Source organism: Typopeltis vanoorti, chromosome 15 (assembly GCF_054136105.1).
Source record: "Typopeltis vanoorti isolate ZY-2024b chromosome 15, IOZ_Tvanoo_1.0, whole genome shotgun sequence".
Classification (NCBI taxonomy): domain Eukaryota; kingdom Metazoa; phylum Arthropoda; class Arachnida; order Uropygi; family Thelyphonidae; genus Typopeltis; species Typopeltis vanoorti.
Window position 1 is genome coordinate 39,288,541 of NC_143563.1, and position 26,282 is coordinate 39,314,822.

General features: G+C 35.2%; 1 protein-coding gene across 3 annotated transcripts; it reads left to right on the forward strand.

The window, feature by feature from the left end:
• The first annotated feature begins 2,828 nt into the window (after positions 1 to 2,828).
• LOC150098661 (uncharacterized) lies at positions 2,829 to 25,892 on the forward strand. Of its 3 annotated transcripts, XM_090404893.1 has the most exons (3): positions 2,842 to 3,083; positions 16,596 to 16,706; positions 21,203 to 25,892. In XM_090404893.1, the coding sequence occupies exon 3, from the start codon at positions 21,526 to 21,528 to the stop codon at positions 22,852 to 22,854; it is 1,329 nt and encodes a 442-aa protein (XP_090261019.1). In that variant the 5' UTR covers positions 2,842 to 3,083; positions 16,596 to 16,706; positions 21,203 to 21,525; the 3' UTR covers positions 22,855 to 25,892. The 3 variants fall into 3 exon arrangements, with proteins under 3 accessions (XP_090261020.1, XP_090261019.1, XP_090261018.1); XM_090404894.1 differs by lacking the exon at positions 16,596 to 16,706 and having other exon boundaries at positions 2,829 to 2,891; XM_090404892.1 differs by lacking the exon at positions 16,596 to 16,706.
• Positions 25,893 to 26,282: the final 390 nt, after the last annotated feature.

The window sequence follows — 26,282 nt, forward strand, 5'->3', positions numbered from 1 at the left end:
GGAATAATCTCTCAAGAAGGTATATGTGGAACTACAGGGCAGATGATTATGACAAGCTTAGGAAGAAGCTTAAATCCATGCCATGGCATAAAACACTGCAAGGTTAGTAGTGCATGGAATATATTTTAGGGCATCTAGAGAGAAGCAATATTAAATTGTATGCCTGAAGTAAGAAGGGTTAATCAGGCAGGAGTTACATGGATGAGTAATGCCATTATGCACGAGCTGCAGAAGAACAAATTGCTGGAGATAGAAAAGTGATCAGTAAACTCATGAACGTTACAGGATTCAGGCAAGAAAGGTGATTAGCATGGCAAGGAAGCCAAAATCATATCACTAGAAGAATCTAGCCAAGCAGTCCAAAGGAAATCCCAAAGAGTTCTATCGTTATGTGGTAAATAAAAGGAAAAATAGCTGTGGAAGATTACCCTTAATGAGTAAAAATTACCCTGCATCACACACCTCCTGATGATGATCAGGAGGTGAGTGTCAGAGATAAAATAGTTACCTTGAGTTACTGAGTGACCACTTTCAAGGGTATATCATCCAAGTAAGGTTAATGCTGAAACATTTGTGACAGACACTGATGTGAGAACAGAGGTGTATCAATTGAAGATTTTTAGGATATTGCAGAATCTCAATGTAAATACTGCTATGGGATACCAGCTCGTGTTTTGAGTGAATGTGCAAGGGATACCTTAGTAATTTACTAACCTTTTATAACAGAGTAACAGATGAGTTAGGTAAAGGAAATGGCTACACGATTATTCTGCTGGATTTTGCAGAATATCACACATAATACTACAGGTTGCTATGTCTTTTGTATTGATTATTCGATTACTGGACTGATTGCATCATTCGTTTACGGTCATTTCATCCTTTCATTTCCTATTGCACACCTTTATATTCCTTGTGAAGCTGTAATTTTACCTCTTTCTCTCTCTCTCTTTCTTTCTTTTTTCCCCCTTTCCTTCTTTCTTACTGAAACTGAGTTTACCATCCCTCCAAAGCCGAAAAACCTGCCAGAAGCGCGCTATTTAAAAAATCTACACTGGCATCTAGCCTCAGTTACTTGAACTGTTAAATCTCTCTCTCTCTCTCTCTCTCTCTCTCTCTCTCTCTCTCTCTCTCTCTCTCTCTCTCTCTCTCTCTCTCTCTCCCTCCCTCCCTCCCTAGCCATGTGACAACATTTCTTGTATCATACCATTAGATAACTAGAGAAATGGACATTATAGTTTCGATTCCAGTCGCTGAATCTAGGAACTTTCTCCCCGGTCGACTTCCGGGTGTGTCCATTTTGCCAGTCCATCTAGCATAGACTGGCAAAAACGTTCCTAGAGTTCAGACATCTATTTCCTCTATGAAATGAATTTCTGATCTGTTATCTCAAGGAAATTGACCTTAGAACTTATGCTATTTCAGCCAGCAATACCGCTGTTAGGATTTAATATCATAAGAAGTGGTAGTTATCATTCTGCATCCCATCCCGAAATTCTACAATAATGATAATGTGACGGCTAAGGTTGAAGGTCAGCTACCTATCAATTTCTAAATGTGTCTTATGAGGAAGGAGTTCTGCCTTTTGAAGAGCACTGACCCCTCCCTTTGAAAAATAAGAATAGCAATGGATGATCAAATGTACTCCAAATCGTTTTATCTTTTTCAGGCTAGGTACGCAATTTTTCATTGTCGCTTACAAATGTTTCTGAACTCATTCCCCATGCTCTACTAATCTCTCCTTCCAATTCTTCCTTCTGTGACACAGTCCCCTAGCTAGTTTCTCAATTTATTATAAACACGTACTGTATAATTTCATATAATTTTATTTTATTTTATTTGCTTTTTTTACTCGTTTTTTTTTTTGAACAAATACATTTTTGCTCGGTATTTTATACATGGCAAGTTTTTGGAAAAGTAAAAAAAAAAAAAAAAAATCAGCTAACGCCTTTTTATTCCCGTATACGGGAGTAGGCGAGGCCATTTAGCCCTATCTAACTTTTTGGAGACTGAGTGGGCAGTTCAATCTCCACTGGTACCCAATCAGAGACAGATGGCCCAAGGCTATCACTAATTAAGCGGTACGCAGTGAAGAGAGACGGCTCAAATGTGCCGCCATCTAGTGGTCCCTAACCCTAACACAAATATATTTTTAATGTCTGAAATAATGTGGGTTCTACGGTCGATTTTCTTGAGTTTACAGGACGAAAAACCCGAGTTTCCGGGAGGAAAAACCTGCTTGCCCATGCCAGAGATCGACTAACTCGGGAACCGGTCGAAAAAAGGCTTAGAAAAATTTCCTCTAGTCGCCGACTAGACTCGAAACCAAGACTTCCTTCGTGCGGCCAAGCGCGGTGGTGTGCAAACGCCACATCCACCGAGCTACACAGGCAATGAATGAAAAATGTCAAACCACGTTTTCGAAATACTAAAAGAAAGTGCTGTAACTGAAAAATGACATTCTGCTGACTTCTTATGTTTCATTAACCTTTTTTTTTTAAAGTTATTCTTGAAGTATTCAACAAAATTATTTAGGAATATGTTACATGTTTTATTTTTTTAGTGGGGGAGGGATATCGTTATGTTGCACTCGTAAAGTTTTGACCAACTTTAAAACACTTTTATATCCATTTAAAAGAGAATGCTGATCTTTAGAAAGAGTACCTGTTTTTACTCATTTATTTTTTTAAGTCGTTAAGTGGACAAAACAGCATTTTAAAGTTAGGGGGACTTTTATTTAATTGCAAAGTGTAAGGATTATTTTTCGCCAAAAGTAGGGATGCTTTGGTCCTCATTACATATGTATGCAAAAAAAAGGGATAAGATACAATAAAAAATAAAACATTAATCGGTATGCCGTGCTTTTCTGTATATTTGGATACATTCATAATGGGGTGTGTAGTTTTTAAGGTATTTGAATTCTGTGGATGTCATTAAATGTTGGAAAACTTTTAAAGAATATTCTCCAAAAACTTTGGAGAATATTCTAACAGCAATCTGCTTAATTCAGGTTTTGAATTCTGGGTGTGCAGCATTTATTTTAATACATACAAAGATGTTAATTTGTGATGCTTATTTTTGAAACAGTAAGTTTCTACTTTTGCTATTTCAGTCTTGATAAATGATGTAATAACTCTCAAGAAATCCTTTTCCATTAGCTAGTAAATTAATTATTAAAATAGCTTTTAATGAAGCGATCCACGATAATGGTGCTTAGAGTTTTTTAGAAGATTAAGTTATTAAGCAAAGTTAGTAATGTATCATAACCAAACTAGATATATTTAATCCGATTTTTTTAGACATTTAGTTCGATACAAAATTGGCACATATCAATTTGAGCAATGTTTCAAGAATCAAAAGTTGATTAAAATGGAGAAATGCGGCTGTTGACACAACATTGAATATTAAAAGCTACTTGGATTCTGTGGGTGTCATTAAATGTTGGAAAACTTTGGAGAATATTCTGACAACAATCAAGTTCATTCAAGTTTTGAATTCTGGGTGTGCAGCATTTATTTTAATACATACAAAGATCAAAACAATGTCTAGTTCAAAAACAAACCAGACTAAAAGTATACAGTACATTAACCCTGCCAGTCCGATTGTAGAGTGAAATCCGAACAATTAAACAAAAAGACAAACGAAGATTAATAATAGCTGAAATTAAGTTTATGAGAAAAACTACAAAATGTACTCAATTTGATCACAAAAGAAACGAAGAAATTATGAAACAATTAAACCAGGAATCAGTAATAGAAAAAATTAAAAAAATATAAACATAAAGGAATGGAACATGTTGAAAGAATGAAAACAGAAAGATTACCAAAACAAGCCTTAAATTATTAACCATTAGGAAAAAGAAAACCAGGATGTCCTCTAAAGAAATTCAATAATTTCAGAGATTCAGGCCACTCTGGCCTAAATCCCTGAAAATCATGATGATGAAAGCTACTTGGATTTTAAAACCATATATAAATTTAAACAGATATGCCATACTGTTAATCTTCATAAATTCAAAAGACAGAGTTATTTTGGTATATGAATTCTGAAATGTTTTATTAATTTTAGGTACAAATTGCTGAATATATTTCATGGGAAATTTATAATATATTTTCCAGCTATGTTTTTATTCTCTTCTATTTTACTGATCTGTCCTACAGCCTAGAAATTAGCTAATGTTCATTCTCATCCTAAGAGTATGCCACTTGCCATGAGATTACTCGCCAGGTTCACTTTTCCATCAGTGTTGATCAGCAGAGGGGGGGGGGAACCTTCTTCTTTCACTCACCTTTCCACAAATGCCATGGAAGAAAAGTTTGCAGAATCTCAAGTGACTGCCCTTAATATTTTCTTAGGCATTTAATTGGGCTTGGCACAAAAGGCTATGATGCACATTCCTTTTATATATATCACCTGACTTCTGCAATTAGGTTGACAACTTGTGTTATGCTGATTGGATTTTTAGGTAATGTTCATGTTCCTTAAGGCTCTGTTCTTTTACCTACTATCATCCTTTTATCTATTAACAACCTTCTTTAGTTGATCACAAATCCATTACAGTTTTTCTTATTATACTACACTGCTTATTTGATAAATCTTTCACTGCATAAATCACAAATTTCAAAATATATATACTTCTACAATCCTAAATTCCAATCTCAGAGTCATTCTTCAGTGGGGTGCTAATAATCTTGTTATTTTCAATATTAATCACCCAGATCTGTAGACAAGTGTAATAATCTGCATATATTACAAATATTGTCCCTTTAGCATCCAAAAAATTGGGTTTTCTTGGCATTACTTAATATCTCTTCAGAGATAAACACTGCATAAATCACCTGTTCAGTCATTGAGTACTGTTTCAACCCCCTCCCCTTTCTCTCAGAAAATACTAACTCAGTATTATATTATCAGTATACTTCTTTTCCCTTTTTTAAATAAATTATTGCCATATAGATTTCATCAATGCTGATGTGACCACCTTTCAGTTGAGTTCAGCAATAAAAAGTGCTTACATTTCTACAAATATTTCTAGTCACTGTTCAGAAGTGGGGTCAGTAGTTCCTCTGCTTTCATCTTAAATATGTGCAGTAATATCCCTTTCACAGTTTATCTCTAAATGTGCATTATAATTTTTCATCTTTCATTCCTTCTACTGCTATCTTTTGTAATAATTTTCCCTCTTATGTATTTCTTAAAGAAAACAATAATCTGCAGGTTATTAATATTATCAACAGACCTCCATGCAGTCAAAAGACTTATTACAGGAGGTCCTACACTCCCATGCACAGCTCATCATACCTTGACTTAAATGCATTCACTATCCCTGCATTTGCCACACTTTCAGGCAACGCATTCCAATCACCTAGCACCAGTGGCGTATTTAGTATTTCCTGCCCCTAGGCCCTCAGAAAGTGCCCCCCCCCCATATTTAATGACCATGTTGATTCACATGAATAAGCTATTTATATCGTAAATTCGTAATATAAATATTATTACAAAAATGAGAGCCCGGAAATTTCAGCTGCCCCTCAAAATTTGCTACTCTAGGCCTGGGCCTATACCTAAATATGCCACTGCCTAGCACTCTCCATGCAAAAAATCTCCTCACTCCCTTGCTTCGCACCTGCCTTATACAGCTTCCAGGGAGAGCCTCACCTTCTTTCTCTTTCTAGGTATTCTATGAGAAATCTCACCCATGTTAATCTGGTAATTACCTCTTACCAACTTATGTGTAGATCATGTGTCCCCTCTTGCTTCTATCTACTAGGCTCTGTAATTTGCATTCCCTCAATCTGTCCTCATTCTAGAGACCAGAAAGTCAGTCATCTCTGAACTATCTCCAAAAATGTTACCATTCTTTGGAAAAGCAGAAGATCAATCTGTGCACAGTAATCCATATGAGGCCTGATCAAAGCCTTGTATAATGGAATCGAAACATCCTTACTTCTACACGTCAGTGTTCTTTGAATCATTTCCATAATTTACTGTGTTGCCCTCACATTTGGGCAAAATGTCCACAAAGTTTCAAGTCCCTATCTACCATCACCCTCAGATCTTTCATCTCCTCCACCTCCTCTGAAATATCCTCACCAATCCTATAATCTGCATCGCATTTTTGCTTCCCAAATTTTAAAACTTTACATTTTGCTACGTTAAACTGATATCCCCGCACACTCGCCCATTCAGACAGTCTGTTTAGATCCCCCTGCAAAGCTATGTGTGCTCTACTTCTCATAGCTCTCCCCAACTCATCATCTGCAAATAGTTGTATATCACCATGTAAGCCTTTTTCCAATGTCATTTACATAAAAAATAAGCAACAATCGGCCCAAAGCAGATCCCCTGGGGCATACCACTAGTGATTTTCCTCTTCTGGGATATCGATATCACTCTTCCATACACAACTTTCTGATACCTATCAGATAGTCAGTCTCCAATCCAATGCACTAATTTACTATCTGTTGCCATCTTTCCACTCCTTTGGAACTTGGATTTTAACTCATGTTAAAAATTAAAGTTAAAGCTGTTGTTAATTCTCTAGAACATTTCCTTAAGACGTGGTGATGTGCTATTGAGTCCTATGGGCCTTGTTGACATCAACTTTACTCGATTCATCATATACCTCCTGCTCACTCACCATCATTGGTTCCTTCCCCATTTCCCACTGTTCTCAAGTTCTACAATGTATTGCAATCACACAGGTGGAATATTTTAATGAACTACTCATCTACTCTCCTCCTTGCTGTTTAATTATTCATAATTAAACAGCATAATTATTCTTTCTTCTACTGTCCACATATCAAAAAAAAAAAACTCCCTAGGATTTCTTTTAGCCTCATTTGTTAACTGCAGCTCATGCTGCACTTTTGCTACCTTTAGACAGCCTGGTTGGCTTAGCAGTTAGCGTACCAGCTCTCCAACCAACAAGTTGCAGGTTCAAATCCTACTGCAGGCATGGATGGTTGTGATTTTCTTTATGTGGGAGATGAATTTCATTGCCTAGTGAGACCACCACCCTGCTCATTTCAAGGCCTGAAGTGGCTTGAAAAAGTTTCATGTTTGGTCTCTGGACTATGCAAAAATAAATAAAAAAATTGATAAAAATGGGGAAAAAAAATCCTTAGCCCACTCATGGTACAAATGTGCTATAGGTTTATTAATAACTGCTCATGGCTGGAACCACATTAAAAAAAAAAAAAAGCAAATAACCTTTTTTTGCTTGCTCTTTGTACTCCTCATGTAATTGATTATCTCCATTCATCTTGTGCTTCCTCCACAATGCTTTTTTCTTCCAGATTGCATTTTTCATCAGTCATTTTACACCTATGTTATTTAATCTCCTGACCTTTGAATACACTTTGGTTTTAAAATTAATGTGAACAAATTTCTTATTTTTCTTCAACTTTGTGCCCAGCTGTGGCACTAACAGAACAAAGAAACCCTAAAGATGGATGATATGAGGGATAAGTAATAAAAATTAAAAACCATCAAGAAAGTAAAGCGTAGTTGGGAAGACTAATGGACATTCTTAAAATATACCGTTATTATAGCTGGCCTGGTTGGCTGAGTGGTTAGCGTATCTGCCCTCCAGCCAAAAGCTGTGGGTTTGAATCCTGCCGTAAGCATGGATGTTTGTGATTGTCTGTGAAAATACCAGTGGTGGTGGGCTGTAGATGACGTTGGTATAGATGATGATGATAGTTGCAGCACGTTGTAGTTGGTGGATTGAGTGTTGAAGACAGAGTTGTAGAGTAGGTGCCCTCCCTCGATGAGTCCCTTGGACTCCCTGGAGGTGTCTCATAATAATAATAATAATAATAATAGCCATTAAAGACACTTTTGGATGATAAAGGAAACATTGGATAACTGAAAAACTAATAAGCTGATAGTGGAACAAAGGAAATACAAAAAGATGCAAGAAAAATACAGACAGATCTGAACAAGTTAGCAAGCAGGGAAGAAGGAGCAAAGGGAAGCTTGTTTTGCTACTAGAGGAATGTGATAGCTGTATCGAGTTCTATATAGACTCTAATGAACCATTAAAAATGGGGGTGGCTACTTAACAAAGTACAGGAAATTGTTAACAGAATTTATATCCAGCACAGTTGGTTACTACTAGTCCATTCATGATCCTAATCCATAAGAAAACAAAGGCTAACAAATGCTATGATGTTAAGACCATAAGCCTTATCCCATGTGCTTCCAAAACACTATTGAAAATAAATATTGTTTATTACTATATAGAGTGAATGCTGCTGTTAAAAATTATATAAAAACAGACCATGTCTGCTATTGCAAATAAATTATGCTGGCAGAGCTATAGTAACATTATAGTAATTGGGGATACTTGGATAATGGTGTAAAAATAAGGGGAGAACATCTGTACATATGTTTTACAGATCTTGCAGAAGTGTTTGACTAGGTACCATATTAGAAAATTTCTCCCTTCAGGCTTGGATATATTAAATTAAGAGATCCTGTTATTAGGTGTTGGAATTTAGAGTTTGGAAACATCAAGAGAGATGTCAGGCAGAGACACTTGATATCACCAGCACTTTTTACCCCATTGTTGCAGAAAAACATGGAAACTGGTCTAGGAAAGAAAAGAATGGATATAAATATCAGAGGTTATAATTTATCCCTAAAATCTGCAGATGACAAAAGTCATCACCTTCCAAAATAAATGAGAATAAATACCATGAAGACAAAATATATTGTCTTCATGGTAATTTGGCAAAATACTGAAGCTTAGATCTGATCATTGATAACAGTAAAATTGAAAAAGTTTTAAAATTCAGATCTTTGGGAGCCTTCACAGAAAATGCCAAATGCTTTGGAAGAAATGAAATCACTGCTGTGTCTATGGCTCAGGAGGACTTACTCAAGAAAAGTATAAACAGTCCTTAAGAGAATGCTAAACTACATGTGGAGTATGGCACACTGAGAAATTTGGATGTTTATTTCCTGCTCTGAATGAAAAACATACAACTTCAGTATTTTCTCTGTCCAACTCACCATTTGGAATCTCCTCTAGAGAACGCCATTTATGCGTTGCTAGAGGAGATTCCATAAGGCAAGCTGGACAGAGAAAACAATACTGAAGTTATGTATTTATCAAGAACAGGAGAGAAAATAAACTTTTGACAGCATGAGAAGAATGAAATGATTGGAATGTAACTGCTTGCTCTTGATTGACTAGTTGAGGAAAAACTAAAGAAGGGAGCTACAAAGATGTCCAAGAATATTCTTTTATCCACAGCCAAAGAAGATAATTGGACAGCCCACTCAAAGATCAAACACTACTTTGGATGCTGCCATTTCTATAGACTCCTGAAAGCTCAACCCTGAGAAAGGCAAGTAAAAAGGTATGACATGCACTGCCTGTCATATCCTATAAAATCTCTGTAGTTATTTTTATCATATTTCTTTTTTACTTGTCAGTAAAATTTGCAATTTACAGTGCACAAACCTGCCAGTAGAGCAGGTGTGGCTGTATCAGTACTTTAGAGGGACAATAATTTCCTCATTTCTACTTGACAGTATATTATTATTACCTGACACCTCCAGGGATTCCAAAGACTCATTGAGGGAGGGCAACTACTCTACAGCTCTCTGTCTCCACCACTCAATCCACCAATGAACCGTAACTACACAATGCCATCTACTGTCCACCACCACCATTGGATTTTCACAGACAATCACAAACATCCATGCCGACGGTTTGATTCAAACCCACAGCCTTTTGGCTGGAGAGCGCATATGCTAACTGCTTGGCCAACCAGGCCGGCTTGTCTTGCTTATTTTTGCTATATGTTCTCCTAAATTTCAACTCCCTGCTCTCCATCACTTCCAGATTCCCAGCTCATTAATATTTTGCAACAATACATTTCTATGAACGTGCTGCAAACTTTTAATCTCCTCACTTCACTTTCCTCTTACTGTGTTAAGCTCAGTGGCTCATCATGACCAACTATTTTCATATAAATCTAATTCATGTGTTAGAGTAGTTAATCCTTTCTGAATTGTTCAATGTTTGGAGGTATTTTTAGGACAATTTGTCCTGCATGATGAAAAACTAGAATCCCCCAAGCGAAAAGAAAAAAAAAAGTCCTGCTGCTTCTATACAAGACTGACTAACTTGCTATTTGTCTGAAAAGCCTTCAGATTCTGTTCTTTGCATGCCAGATAAGATTTGAACCCAGTTACTGAATGAGTTATGAAAGTTCTTTCTTATAATATATTGAATTCAAAATGCATGACCTTTGTGACATTGAAATGGCAGCCCTTAACATTGTCCACAGTGTCATTCTATTCAGAATTTTCCTGTGGGATTTCTACATCACATTCATTTATTGTTGTACTTCTCAGTTTAGCATCAGCCAACAATTTCAGCAATCTATCATTTATTTAACCACAGTGGGAATGCAGTTTGTAATTCCGATAAGCGAAGTATAATTGCATTGAGCTTTACGATAAGTTGGTTGACATAGGTTGGAGGATCATTGTTTTGAAGGTGTAGCTTACTACTGAGTGAACCTGTGTATCTTAGTGGAAGCGGCATTTGCACATCACAGCTCCTGACCATCTGAAGAAAGACCTAGGTTTAATTCTAGTCACCGACTAGAGGAACGTTTTCTAGGCCTTTCTTTGACTAGTTTCCAAGTTAGTCGATCTCTGGCACAGGCAAGTGGGTTTTTCGTCCCAGAAACTCATTTTTTGTCCTAAAAACTCAAGAAAATCAACCCATACTATTTCAGACAATAAATATATAGTATTAAGATTACAGACCATGAGATGGTAGCACTTGATGCCAGGTATGATTAATGATAGTCTTGGGACAGCTATCTCTAATTCACTACTGGTGGAGATTGAACTGCCCCCTCAGTCTCCAAAAGTTAGATAAGGCTAAACAGCCGTGCCTACTCGCTATAAGAGAATTAAAGACATCAACAGATTTATATTTTTATTTATTTGTTTTGAAGTTGTATGAACAGTAGATTACTCTATTTCCCTTCAAATTATCCCTACTAGCATTAATATAGATTAAATAGCAGTGGTTCAAGTGGAGGTAAAGATATTGTAGATGTTTGGAATAATTACTTTGAAAGATTGTTAAATGAAACTAGCAGCAACAGCTTGATGCTGGAGAACATTCAAAATAAATGCAATCAGGACTGTGCCGCACCAACCTGTGTAAATTCTGTTCCATCTCATTCTGTCTATCTGCTTCCCTCTTATCCACTTTTTCCTGTATGTAGGTATGCATAATCGGTTTTTGTGCAGTATTGTTAAATGACTTCTTAAAGGCAAAGCCCACTAGGTATAATGATATGAATGTTCCCTTTATTTAACATAACTCACTTTATTATAGAAAGTAAGCAAATGACTGAGACAAGAATCTCATTTACAAAGCCTTCTCATCTTCCCATAGGTTATGTGCCTATCCACCCATTCATGCCTTCACCAAATTTTCTGGCATCTTTAACTGTTTTTACTCTACAGATGCTTAATGTTCTCTCATTTTCCACCTGTTTTAAACCCTCCTTTATGTCATGGAATTGTCTTGCACTCTTTTCAATCTTTCATGATCTGTAAGTTCTGAGACTTAAGAGAACTTGGTCACAGGACTGCCACTGGTACTCTAAGACACAGGAATATATATCCTGTTAATTCTGTTATTATTATTACATCAAGCTGTGGATGAGGTGGAACAGATTCAGAGGAAAGTAACTAAAATGGTGGCAGGATTGTATGATCTCCATATGAGGAGAGATTGAAGGATTGTGGGTTACAGAAGCTTGTTGATCGGCAGATAAGTGGAGATATCATAGAGACATATAAGTTGCTTTGTGGGGGTGGGAATTACAGGATTAATGTGGACAAAATATTTCAGTACATGAATAATGTGAGAAAAACTAGAGGTCATCCATGTAAATTGAATAAAAATATGGTTAGCAAGGGAGATGTTGTTTTGAGAGTGGTAAATGAGTGGAACAGATTACCAGAGTCAGTTATGTGTGCATTGTCGGTGAATAATTTCTAGCCAAAATATGACGGATATTGTACAGGTATTGATAATTGTTAATATTTTTAAAATAGACCTCTCATGATGAGTTCTTTGGACTTAATGGAGGAAGATGCCTGTATTTATAAAATAATAAAAAGATTTTTCAGTATCTTAACCTCCTTTCATGTACATCTGTTCTCATATCTCATTGTTTTTATTATTATTATTATTCAGGCCTCCATGGAGTCAAAAGACTCATTGTGGGAGATCCTTCCTAGAAGACACAGTCATTCATACCACTCCTTGAACCATTCGTTCTATCACCTCTATCAGGCAATGTATTCCACGGTTGAGCCACCCTCCATGCAAAGAAACCACTTCTCACCTCTTGTTCACAGTTTCCTTTTGTAACTTCTAGAAAGGGCCCCTTGCCTTGCTCTTTCCCTCTGTTCCATCAAGCAAAAGAACTTTCCAGTGTCAACCTCAACCCTGTGATGACCACTCCTCAACAGTTTAAAAGTCTCAATTATATCACCTCTCCTTCTATCTAACAAACTCTGCAGTCCAACATTCTCTTAGCCTGTCCTCATAACTAACATCCTGATACCATCTTTGTTATCCACTTCTGTACTCTTTCCACAGTTAATTTATTTCCCTTCAAATATTGTGGGCCAAATTTGAGAACAGCAGTCCAAGTGTAGTCTGATCAGGGCTTTATACAATGGAATGACAACTCTTTTATCTCAGCGTCCTCAGTATCACAGCAACCCTTTGGCCTTCACCACCTTTGTAATATGATCCTTGAATTTCAGGTTTCTATCAATCCCCCCCCCCCAAGATCTCTTGTCTTCCCTACTTCCTCCAGTACAGCTCCTCCAACAAATTTTTCAAATCCTCTTGCAGGGCTGCAACACCTGCACTATTACTAATAACCCTTCTAGCTTCAAATCATCGGCAAACAACTGTATATCCACTGACAATGTCATTGATATAAAGGTTAAACAATACAGGTCCCAGTACTAAGCCCTGTAGGACCTCACTTATAGCCTTCTGCCTCCTTGATATTGCCCCACCATACGCAACTCTCTGATACCTATCCAGTTGACTAACCTGGCATCCAAACCCATGTGCTGCAACTTAAATATCAGCTCATCATGTGGTACCCAGTCAAATGTCTTTATAAAATCCCAAAAAATGGCAGAATATGCCTTTCCCCTCATCAACTGCTCTTGTCACTTTATTATAAAAGGCAGTCATATTACTAAAACAAGAGCCTCCTTAACAAATCCATGTGGACTCTCACAGATAACATTACGCTCATCTGCCCAAAGCTGTATATGGTTTCTCACTTATTTCTCCAAGGTCTTAATAACTACTGATGAAACACAAACTGGTCTATAATTTGACACTTCCAGTCTGCTACTGCCCTAATGCAATGGCACTATCTTACCTTCCTTCCATTCCTCAAGGAATGGAAGGAAGGTAAGATAGATTCAATGAAAGTCTTTCCTGTAGCAAGACTTTCATTGAAAAGCCAGGTCAAGAGAGCTGTCAGTTCTTTAGCACATGCTCTCAAAATCAGTGGCAAAATTCCATCCAGCTTATTGACATCCAAAGTACTTAGTTTTAGAAACACACTCTCCTCTTGCACCTCTAAACCTTGAACCTGCCCTATCCCTCTAGTATTGAAATCTACTTAACCAGGATGAAATACTCCAATGAAGTGTTCATTGAACAGCTCCACTGCATCAGTCACTCTATTTCCATTGTCATTCTTCTGCAATCATTTCTTCTCCTACTTGCTACATAGCTAAAAAATTCCCTAGGATTTTCTTTGGCTCTTAGGACTAATCGCTTCTCATATTCCAGTTTTACATTCTTTACCATACTAGTCAATCTCCTGGCCTGAGTCTTATGTTCTTCATGTATCTGCCCTCCACCCCTCTCCTTATATCTCTTCCATAACCTCTTTTTCCTGCAGTTTTTGTTTGATATTGTTTGTCATCCACTTGACATCAAATTGTGTCCTCTTCTTCACTTGTGAAATACAGTTACTATTGCTGCTAACAAATATTTCTTCACAATTTCCCAAGCACTAATGATATCTTGCCCTTCCAATTCCTCCCTCCAGTAATCGAACTGCCCCAAGTTGATATCTAAGACAATTATAATCATCCACCTTATAAACAATCATTCTTTTTGCACTTGCCATGCTCAACTGCCCAAATAACTCCTGCTCCTCACCTTCTATGCTCCTTGACTTGTAGAAACACCCCACTAAATATTCCGCCTTGCCCATTTCTACCTCCTACCATATGCTTTCAAAACCATTAGTGTCATTGCCCTCCAAAGCCTTCATTCTGAGAGGACGTAAGTCATCACTTATCATAAGCAGTACTCCACTACCAAGTTTTCCCTTCCTATCCTGTCGAAAAATGCTGTACCTGCTACTTCTATTCCTGTTATTATATCATCTTCCATCAGCCACATCTCAGAGATCCCAATAACCTTCAGACAGGCTGATGCTATCACCTCCACCAATTCATCTCTTTTATTCCAGATAGTATAAAGCATAAAAATGCCACTGTTTCTATACCTATCATTATCCCCTCCAGATTCCACTGGACTTGGCATTACTTGATGTCTCCCTTCTCCCAGGCACCTATTCCCACAAGAGACCACCCCCTGCTACAATCCACCCAGGTACATGACTCATTGTTTTATTTATACGTCACTGACACACCTTGATGTAATTGCACAGTAATTCAACTATTTTTACCACCGATGTTTTTTTTTTTTCTTACCATCTTTATTCAGAATTATCCTTCAAAAATTATTCTTCTTTAAATCAGTATGCATCAGAAGAATTCTGATGGCCTGCTTGGATAATTTCCTCTCATAATTGCAATTTAGGTGACATGTAAACTGAAGATAAAGATATTTTAGATGTCTGGAATAATTATTTTGAAAGATTGTTAAATGAAACAAGCAGTAACAGCATGGTGCCAGAAAACATTCAAGAGGAATGCAGTCAGGAGTATATATATTAATACCTGAGGTAGAAAAGTCATCAAAAGTCTGAAATGTAGAGGGACAGCTGGAGTAGATGATCTTTGACCAGAAATGCTCAAATATGAAAGTGTAAGAGTTTTGCAGTAGCTACACTGCATATTTGAAAAAACCTGGACGGAGGGTTAATTCCAGATGATTGGAGGAGAACTCGCATAGTACCCATCTGTATGAAGAGAATAAAACCAAATGTGAGAATTAGTGGAATTTCCGTAAGATTTATCAAGCATACTTGAGAAGAGCTAAGAAAAATAGTGGAGGGGAAACTTGGTAAAGAGCAAGCTGGGTTGTTCAGGGGCAAAATAATTTCAGATTTTCACTTTAAGACAAATAGTTGAGAAATCATGGAAATATAACAAGGATCTGTATTTAAATTTTACAGATCTGGAAAATGGGCAAGATATCAAGAAAAAGGTTGTTCAAGACATTAGTTGTATGGGGTAAACATTATCATTCAGTATATAGTCTGTGTTTGAATCGTAAGTCTGTAGTTAGAATTGAGGGAAGTACAGGTAGATGGTTTGATGCTAAATTGGGTGTGAGACAAGGGGACACATTACTTGCACTGTTACTCATCTATTTGTATCTCATTATGAAGAAAAGTAGCATTAATCACTGAACCAGTCTTTATTATTATTATTCCTGACACCTCCAAGGAGTCCGAAGACTCATCGCAGGAGGACACCTACAACTGTTTCAACTGATACAACTGTCTCAACCACTACACCAAACCTCTACTACGAATTATCTCAATCAACGGCATCTACCGCCCACCACCACAACTAATATTTTTTGTCTGTAAATTGCGTGTGTTCTGAAGGGCCGATTTGTCTGTATGCCGGATGAAAAACTCGAGTTTCCAGGAGAAAAAAACCCCTGCTACCTCCATATGAGATTGGCTAACTCGCCTTCTATTGAAAATAGTCCAGATAAAGATTCCTCCCATCGCGACGAGAATCAAACTTAGGCCTATTCCAGTTGAAGGGCGCAATGTACTGTCATTCTTCCAATTGCACTATGGAGGCAAGATGTATTTGATGTATTTATACATCAGTAATTATATGGATGTGAAGTGTCCATGAAGTTAATATAGCATTTGGATATTATTGAAATAACATGGGTGTGGAGATTATATTTTTGATATATTTTGTCCATGTGGCTATTTGGGTGATTAAATCTGATATCAAAATTGGAAATGTTAATCTCAGCCCTTTATGCAAATGAAGAGGAGAGCTGACATCTGTAGTATATTTTTAGATGAACTGGTTAAGAAAAGGTCTACAGCAAGGTTTCCCAAACTTTTTTTTTCCATGGCCCGGGTTATTTTAATACTTCATTTTCGTGACCCACTCAACTTTTTAAGGCCAGTAGGTAAAATAAAACAGATTTGAATATTCATAGAGTTTTCATTTATTATTATTATAATAAAGAAGTATTTACTCTTACAAAAATATAAAAAATTAAACTAAAGCCAAGTAATTTATTAATGATAAGTGTGATGCTCTTGTTTGTTAACTAGAAACTTCAAGTGTGGAGGAAAAGATGATAACTTTATTCTTAAATCTGGTTCGACTTCCAGTCGGTTTCAGACTGAGCTCCCTGAGAAAAATTCGAAAACATAGTCTTCTTGGTAGCTATTAATTCTCTCTTTTTATTTATAAAGAAATCTATTGGCTTATTACTGTAGTTCGGATGTTTCAGTTCCAAATGTCGCTTCAACTTTGAAGGTCTCATGGACTTATTTGAAAGTGCCGCACAACAAATAACACATAATAGTTTGTCATCGGCACCCTTGATGAAACGAAATTGTATGTAATCCTCAAAATACTGTTGGGCCCAGCACATCTTTTTTGTAAGAGTAATAGACAACACATCGTGCAGCCGTTTATTAGTGCTGTTCTCAGAACTCGTGCCCGGCTGCATGTCACTCAATTGTTCATTGCTGCTAATCGAAGAGTTTGTAACTGACACGTTTGTTTGTTTGTTTGTTTGTTGTTTTATTACCCATTTATCCATCTTTAAATGGGTAATGGCAAGCGAGATGAAGAAAGAATGAAATAAATTATTTAGAAACAGGTATGATAATTATGGTTCAGCCAAACCCACCGGGCTACACGTAATCAGTAAATACAAAAAAAAATGCTCTCTCTCGATGCTTAACTTAAACTTGAACAAGCAGAGTGAGTACGTGGCGGGCAAGTAAAACAAACGCCAGCCACCAAACGATTCGGCTGGTGGTGCGGTTACCACCACGCAGCCTCACCGTTAGTTGAGCTACTTTACCGCAAACAAAGAGACTGCGAAATGGCGATGTGGGCAGAGCGCGTTTTTCATCTCTATTAATTAAATTATTTATTCATTAGTCCCGATTAAACGCTATATACTTGTATTTTAGAGTTTCATGAAAAAATGAAAACCCAAAAATGAAACACCTAGGTTTTAGGGAGTTTTTTTAGGCGACCCGGCATTTGGCTTCCGTGACCCGGTGCCGGGTCGTGACCCACCATTTGGGAAATGCTGGTCTAGAGTATTGGACAGATGGTAATGATTATACAATACTCTATTGAACAGATGGGCATGTCTTAGATCATGATTAACAGCAAATACTTCAACATCTCTTCCATCTTGATCACTGGAGTAAGAAAGGGAATAGAATAAGCTTATAATAACTTATTGGAGGCTTAAAGTGACTTGAAGGTTGCATATTTTGTCCCTAGAGCAGGATTTCCTGATTATCTTTAAAAAATATATAGTCCACCCACCTGTTGTAGATTTTGCAAGCTTTCATTGGTGGGAGTTAACATAAAAAAATGAAAGGCTTCTGGGAATGATGCAGAGGATACTGATGTGTAGAAGTAGGAAGAGTCTTGTTCCATTGTATAAGGCTTTGATTAGGCCACACATGGACTATTGTGCCCAGATTTGGTCACTGGGTTTTCAGAAGGATGAAGAGATGTTGGAAAGGGTCCAAAGGAGACTGACTAAGGTAGTTTCTGACCTCTGGAATGTCTCACATTCCAGAGGAAACCATGAGGAAAGATTGAAAATATGTAATTTGCAGCGTCTGGTGGACAGGAGGAAGATGGGGAGATATGATAGAGACCTACAGTTGTTAAGGGCTTGTTATAGGATCAATGCTGGAGAAGTTTTACAGAGAATAGTGGGAGATCAGGGGAGAACCAGAGGTCATCCCTGGAAACTGTATAAAGAGGGTGTGAGAGGCAGGTTTTTTTCGTGCAGAGTTGTGAATGATTGGAATGCCTTGCCTGAGAATGTGGTGTCTTGAAAGAGTTTGAATGTGTTTAAAACATGGTATGAGCTGTGTGTGTAATAAAAGGACCTCCCAGATGAGTCTTTAACTCCATGAGGTCTTGGGGTGATAATAATAAAATGTTATGATAGTTTTCAAAATCAGGAGTGCAACAGAGTTGCACTCCTGAAAAAGTCAGCTACTGGAATAAAATTCCGCAAAAGTCAGCTACTGGAATAAGCTCCATCTCAACATTTAGAAGAAGAAAAATAAACCCAACATCAGAAGAACTGATGATAGGAACCATCAATATAAGAAGTATTCATGGAAAAGAAATCAGACTTGCAGAAGAATTGGAAAAGTACCACGTAGACATAATTGGCATTATGGAGACAGATGGCAAAAACAAGTGCGATCTTACTAAATAATAAGTATAGAATGTTATTTTCAGATAATAATGATTAAGGAAAGGAAGAAGTAACAATGGCATTCAACACCAAACATCAAGATAAACTTCTTGATTGAAGGCAGTTTTAAGTACAGTTATGTGAGCAAACTTCAAAATGAGGAATGGACAGTGAAACTTATTTGTACCTATGGTCCCACAGAAGGTTCTTATAAAGAAGAAGTGGAGGAATTTTTTGAGTTTTAAAGAAAATGGAAAAAGTGGTCCTTGTTGGAGATCTGAACAACAGAGTAGGAAATGAATCCCATCATATGCATATTAGCAACATTTGGGAGAAATTTTGGAGAAAAGGGCAAAGCTAATAATAATGTATTTACTGGACTTTGCTCAGAATATGGATTAGTCATTACCAATGCCATCTTTCAACATAATGATATGCACAAGTTCACAGAAATAAGAGATAAGAGAGAAAACACAAGAAATAAGAAAGCCTCATTGACTATGTCATTGTTGATAGTGACATCATGATGGTTCAGGATATAAGAATGTACAGAGAATTTGAAAATTATAAGTGACCATTATTTAGTACTAAACAGGATAAAAATGAATATCACATTGAAAAAAAAAACAGTATGTAAAAAAGCTTTGAAAAGATTAAAAGTTGAGCAGCTTTTACAGGTAAATTGTAGACTCGAATATACAAACATTATTGAAGGAAAAAATGGAACAAATTGAAAACAAGAACCAAACCTTGGAGTCTAAGTCATTGATTGATTGATTCAACTAGGGAGATATGTAGTAAAATTGTCTGCAAGAACACCATGGTGGATACAAGAAGTTAAAGAAGTAATCCTGGAAAAGAAGAAAGCATACCAAAAGTTTTTAGTAAATAAGTTTTTAGGACATCGGCAGATGTCCTAAAAACTTATTTACTAAAAACTAAACTAAAAACTAAACTAAAACTAAACTAAAAAGAATACAGAGAAAAATATAATCTAGCTAAGCCATGTGTAGAAGTAGCTAAACAAAAGTCATGGGAAGTCTTTATAAGAGTATGGAAAATAAATATCAGTAAGGTGGCAAAATGTTCTAGAGGCTATTGAAGAAGCTTAGAAATGGAGGAAAGAGTACTGTAAAAGGAATCAAAGATGATAAAGGTGATATAAAAACTGAAGATAAGGATATCCTAAATGTCTGGAGTAATTACCTTGAAAGACTGTTAAATGATCCAAGCAGAGACAGAACCATACTAGAAAATTTTCAGGAGGAATGCAAAGAGAGATAGATATCAATGCTTGAGGTAGAAAAAGCCATCAAAAACTTGAAATGCGTGTAAAGGCAGGTGGAGTAGATGATATTCGACCAGAGATGCTTTAGTATGGGATGGTATAAAAGTTTTGCATTGGCTGCACTGCCTGATTCAGAGAGCCTGGGCAGAAGGTCGAATTTCCAATGATTAAAATAAAGTTCTCGTAGTATCCATCTATTAAAAAAAGGGAATAAAGCTGAATGTGAGAATTGCAGAGCAATTTCTCTACTAAGTGTTTCTTGTAAGATTTATGCAAGCATACTTGGAAAGAGGCTGAGAAAAATTGTGTTTTCAGGCCAAATAGAGGTTGTTGAGATCAGATTTTTTTTCACTTAAAGACAAATAGTTGAGAAATCATAGGGATATATGACAAGAAGTTTTGTAGATCTGGAAAAGCATACAACATGGTGCCCAGAGAAAAGCTTTTTAAAACTACAATTATGTGTGAAGAATGGAACACCAATTTCAATTAATTTTTCAATAATTGAATATTGAAAAAATATTAAATTTTTTCCATATTCAATATTAAGTGCTGACTGACAATACATAGTCTATATTTAAATTGTCAGTCAGCACTTAGAATTGGAGGAAATATAGGAAGATGGCATGATGGAAAATCAGAGGGGGTAAGACAAGGGTGCACATTATCTCCACTGTTATTCATCATCTATATGAATCACATTATGAAAGAAAGTGGCATTAAGCCTGATATTAGAATTGAAAATGTCAAACTTAGCATCTTTGCTCCTAGACACATCTAGTGCAAGTTTCCAGAATTCTCTACCTAAATTGAATAAAAGTTATAACAAATTTGGCATGAAAATCAGCAATAAAAAGACCAAAATTATGAAAATAGGTAGGAGCATAGAAAATTTCAGCTTCATTTTGAAGTACTCACAAGGTAAGAGACCAATTTGGAGGAATAGTGTTAATTGGAGATTAATAATAATATAAACCTAATCATGTAGTGCTGTTATAGTAACCTGAATATCTCTTTGAGGGTACATATCAGGGAATTGATGAGGATTAATTTTGAGATATAAATTATTTATTTCTTAATAAGTTCATTTTTTTCAAACTTATTGATCATCTTGAATATGTTTTAAAAATCTTTTCTTTATAGCATGATGATAACTTAAGTATTTAATTTTTCTGTTGTAGATAAAGAAGTTTTACACAAGCAGTTATAGTGTACCTTAAACATGAACAGAGCTTCAAGAGCTGTAGCATTGTAGCTAAAAATTTGGTTCAAGTTATTTTTGAAGTGATTCCTTAAAAATAACTAGAAAAGAAGGCCATTTATGTAGTATGGATAATTTCCATTTTTTATTAGGGAATTGTACAAGTTTCTTATGGATAGAGTTCATTGGTGCAAACAGATCATTTCATAAACAAAAAATTATCTGTTTTCCTTATGTAAATTTTCTTGTTATTTAGTATTGTAAATATTCATTAACTAATTCTTATAGAATATAATTTAATTAATGGACCAGTTTGTTAATGATAATGAAATCTCACTTTCACCTACATGTATCCCTGCACATTGTAGAACTGTGTCTACTGACAAGCTTTATAATTGCACAGTTTGTAGTCAAACATTCTTACTTACAGATATTAACAGTAAGGAGAACTGTTTTAATTGTGAAATGTGTAGTATGAAATTTCTTAATTCATCCAATTTAAAAACTCATATATGGAGTCATCCTAATGAGAACCAATTTATATGTGAAATATGTGATGATACATTTTCAGAACTAGAAGGGCTTATTGCACACAGAAGCATTCATATCATTGAAACACCTATTACAAGTGAAATATGTGACACGTCATTTTCAGAACCAGTTAAAAAACCTATTGCAGTTAATACAAATAAGAAACCTCCAGTTTGTGAAATATGTGGCAAGATCTTTTCTCAACCATCACATCTTAAGAAGCATATAGTAATTCATACTGGTGAAAGACAATATGTATGTGAAATATGTGGTAAAGCATTTTCACGATCAAGTAATCTTTCTTCACATGTAAGAGTTCATACCAATGAAAAACCATATACATGTGAAGTGTGTGGTAAAGCATTTTCATTATCAGGACATCTTAAAACTCATAGAAAAATTCATACCAATGAAAAACCTTTTGCATGTGACATGTGTGGGAAAGCATTCTCAGAACCAGGACCACTAAAAAGACACATTAGAATTCATACTAAAGAGAAACCTCACATTTGTGAATTATGTGGAAAGGCATTTTCACAATCTGCTCACCTCAAAAAACACATAAGAATTCACACTAATGAAAAGTTGTTTATATGTGAAATATGTGGGAAAACATTTTCAGAATCAGGAAATCTTACTGCACACATAAGGGTGCATACTAATGAAAAGCCTTTTATTTGCAAAGTATGTGGTAAAGCCTTTTCACGATCGGGAAACCTTTCTGTACATAAAAGAATTCACAGTAATGAAAAGCCATTTACATGTGAAAAATGTGGTAAAGCATTTTCAGGATCAGGAGATCTGAAAAGGCACTTAAAAATACATTCCAAGGAGAAACATTTTACGTGCAAAATATGTGGAATGATATTTTCAAAACTGGAACCACTTAAAATACATCTTACTGTTCACACTAATAGGAAACTCCATGTTTGTGAAATATGTGGAAAGACATTTTTAAAATTATCACGCCTTAAAAAACACTCAAGAATTCATTCCGATTTAAAACAGCTTATATGTGAAATCTGTGGTGAGTCATTTTTAGGATTAGGAAATCTTACTGAACATTTAAGAATCCATGCAGATGAGGAAACTTTTTCTTGAAATATGGCTTTTTCAACCAATGCTACCATGTTATTCATTCTCAAATGAAGCTGGAAAGATTTTCTTCAAGTCATGATCAGGTACCTTCTGAAACAGACATACTTGCCAGAAAATACAAGTCATTGACAGGCATAATATACAAGGCTGCTCATTGTATTTGTTGTCTAGATTCTAATCCAACTATTCATAATTGAAATGCATGACAATATGTTTGCAACATTAAAGAATATTTGAAGATAGAATTAATTTACTTTTAAGAATCTTTTAGTTTAGTTATCAAAATACTCATCATAAATAGCCTACGAGAATCGTCAAAATATTTTAATGTTCAATTTGGAAATTACAGTACAAGTCCACTAACTAAAATCTTATTACATGATATGGTATTCCATGCACAATTCCAAAAATGCATTATAATATAGTACATAATTAGAAACAGGTATCAACTTATGTATATTCAAAGCAGAATTTTTGGTCTGATAGGAGGCTATTATCTGTTACATTATGAGTTAAAATGAATAAAGAGGATTATATAAAACATAACAGTGAGGCACATGATGTGAAGTATGCAGCATTGAACTTGGCCTAAGTTGCTGTTAGAATTCAAAGAGCTATTATTTTTAAAAAGTCCATAAAAAAAATAAGTTAAGTAAAACAGAATCGCTTTCAAAAATTGAGAAGTGAAAATAAAAATGAATCTAAAGCAGTAATTTCTATTTAAATTTCGCTTGTGGAGCTTAGATTTGCAGCTTTCTTTATAAAGTCTTTCCTCTAAGAAATGGCTTTTGTAGAGAAATTTGGTTTTCATTCATTGAACTCTTGCATCTTGCAGAAATAGCATATTGAACAAGACCAGATGTTTTATGCTGGGTATCTCATGTAATCTTGAAGTTGCTCTATACAAATTGATATTAACATTGTTTTTGATTTGAAGTAAGAATAAGTTAAAATTTTCAAACTTTTTTTGTAGAATCAAGAAGGAAGATAAGTTGTGTAGTGGAAAAAAAAGATGTATTTTTTGGCACACAAGAAGTGGCCTTTTCAGAAGTAAACTAGAAATCTCCCCTTAGGAAGATAAAACAGTGTCTGAAATTTGTCTTTTTTTTTTTTTTTTTTTCCCCTGTGAAATGAATGTCATTGGGGAAAGTGGGAGTAAGAAACTTATAAGTCTCCTTTTGCTCAGTGCATTATTCTCCAAAAGACAAGTCAAAACTATTATCCTCGCTTATATAGGAAGGGCAGTATATATTTGCACAAAGGAACATCAGCATTATATCTGATATCTATTTAGACTATTCTGGTTTTGTTTGGCATGCATACTCCTCAAGACTGAGTTTAGTGATGAACAAAACCAAGGTTCTCAAAAGAAAAAACATTTCTTAGAGGAACATCTTTGCAAGAAAAGCTCTGAAACTATTTTGCAAACCAAATTTAAATAGGAATGATTGACTCATCATTGTTTTTTTTATTATTATTATTATTTTTTTTTTTTATTAACATCCATTGAAATTCCAATACCTGTTTAGACTCATCTCACTACCTATAGTGTTGTGTGCATCATACACTCTGTAGATTAATTTCAAAAATTTATTCTGCTCTGTTCTTTGTTAACCTAACACAGCAGAATACTATGCTTTAAATAAAGATACAAGTTGTTTTCCATTTTTAGTGATACTATGTCTTCTGTTTTGTGTCATTATGCTGTCATATATATCAAATAATTCACTTGATGTATATGCACATTTAAAGTCAGCTGAATATGTATAAAAACATTATCTTCATTTTTTAGATGTATGATATATACTGTTCTCCTGTATAATCCTGTTCCTAAATTTCATGTCACATGAAGAACAGTAACAGTTTTCTTATAAGTACAGGCTTCCCAACCACAATTCCCATAAACTTGTAGTTTTGAAATAGTCACTCCACTTTGTTAAAATGCTATAGATTCACATTTTTTTGAATGTATATATTGTTTCGTTATATGATGTGCTCATCCCCCTCACATACCAGTGAAGTGCTAAAACATAAATATAGCAAATCATTATTATTGTACAGACATTGTCCGGCTGGTTAGGCAGTTATTGATGTAAAATATGTATTAGATAGTACTATATAAATGCTAATACATATTGATTGCTTAATGTGAGATTGAAGTACAGAACTGACCTGCTGCATGTTGAGAGTTGATAGTGGAAAAAAGCAGAGGTGAGCAGTTGTCTGGCCAGAACTAGCCATCCACTAATTCCACCATACAGATGCCTACTATTTACTTGTTGCTAATTGTGTTAAGGAACTAAATCATCCTGAATTTGAAGTGGTATGATTTGCATCCAAGATAAAGCAAATGTTTAAACAAAATAAAGCATTAATTGAGAAACAACTTTACCTACATATATAAATCAAGAAAATAGTGTGCATTTTTAACATTTATTTTCATGATTATAGCTTTATTGTCATGATTATAGCTTTACTGTCCATTGCTATTGTAATTAATAGTATACTTCTCTCTTCCTATAAGTGCAAACTACCTCCTGTAGTAGATGGTAAAATTGGTCTTAATATTACCAAATTAAGGATTCAACTGTGCACTTAATTCCTATTTTCCAGCACACAGACATATCATAACTCTTATTTGACATTATATTATTAAACTTTAGATTTATTTTACATTGTACATTAGATGTATGATATTGATAAATAATTCGACATTCACATTCTTCTGGAAAAGTCAATATTGTTTTGTTACATCACTCTGAATATAAAAGTGATATTTTTCACTATTACTATTTGTATTATTATTAGTTGTATCAAAATTAATGATTTGATTGCAGCTAGGCTGATTGTAATAATGCATTGTCTTCAATTATGCTGCCTTCAGGAAGAGCATGCATATATGTACAGTATACATACATATATATATATATATATATATGTATTTTTTTTTTTTTTCCTCTTTGTTGTATTTTTTCCTGTTTAAACAATTATTTTATATTTCTTCCAAGATAAATTTAACTTATTTTGTGATGATGTTCCTTGAGTTGCAATCAAAATGCAATACATACCAGAAAAAAAAGCAGTGATATGTTCATTAAAAAAGTTCAAATGTAGCTGTTGTGTTTACTTATAAGTAATAAATAAATAAATGTATATCTTAAATTATGCTGATGGAATACTTAATTCTTGACAAAAAAAAAAAATCCATTGACTTTGGACCAAACGGTTAAGAAACAGGAATTCAGATGAATGTAAAAAACAAAATAGAATTGCAGAATATGATTGAAGTGATTTATTAATATGGCAAAAACATATCTTGGGAACTAAATACTGTAATAATGCAGTAGTGGAGAAGCAAAGTAATTTAATGAAAAACTCATCTTTTGCTTAAGTGATAGCTTGTCACAGTAAAGTTACTTAGCTGAATTCAC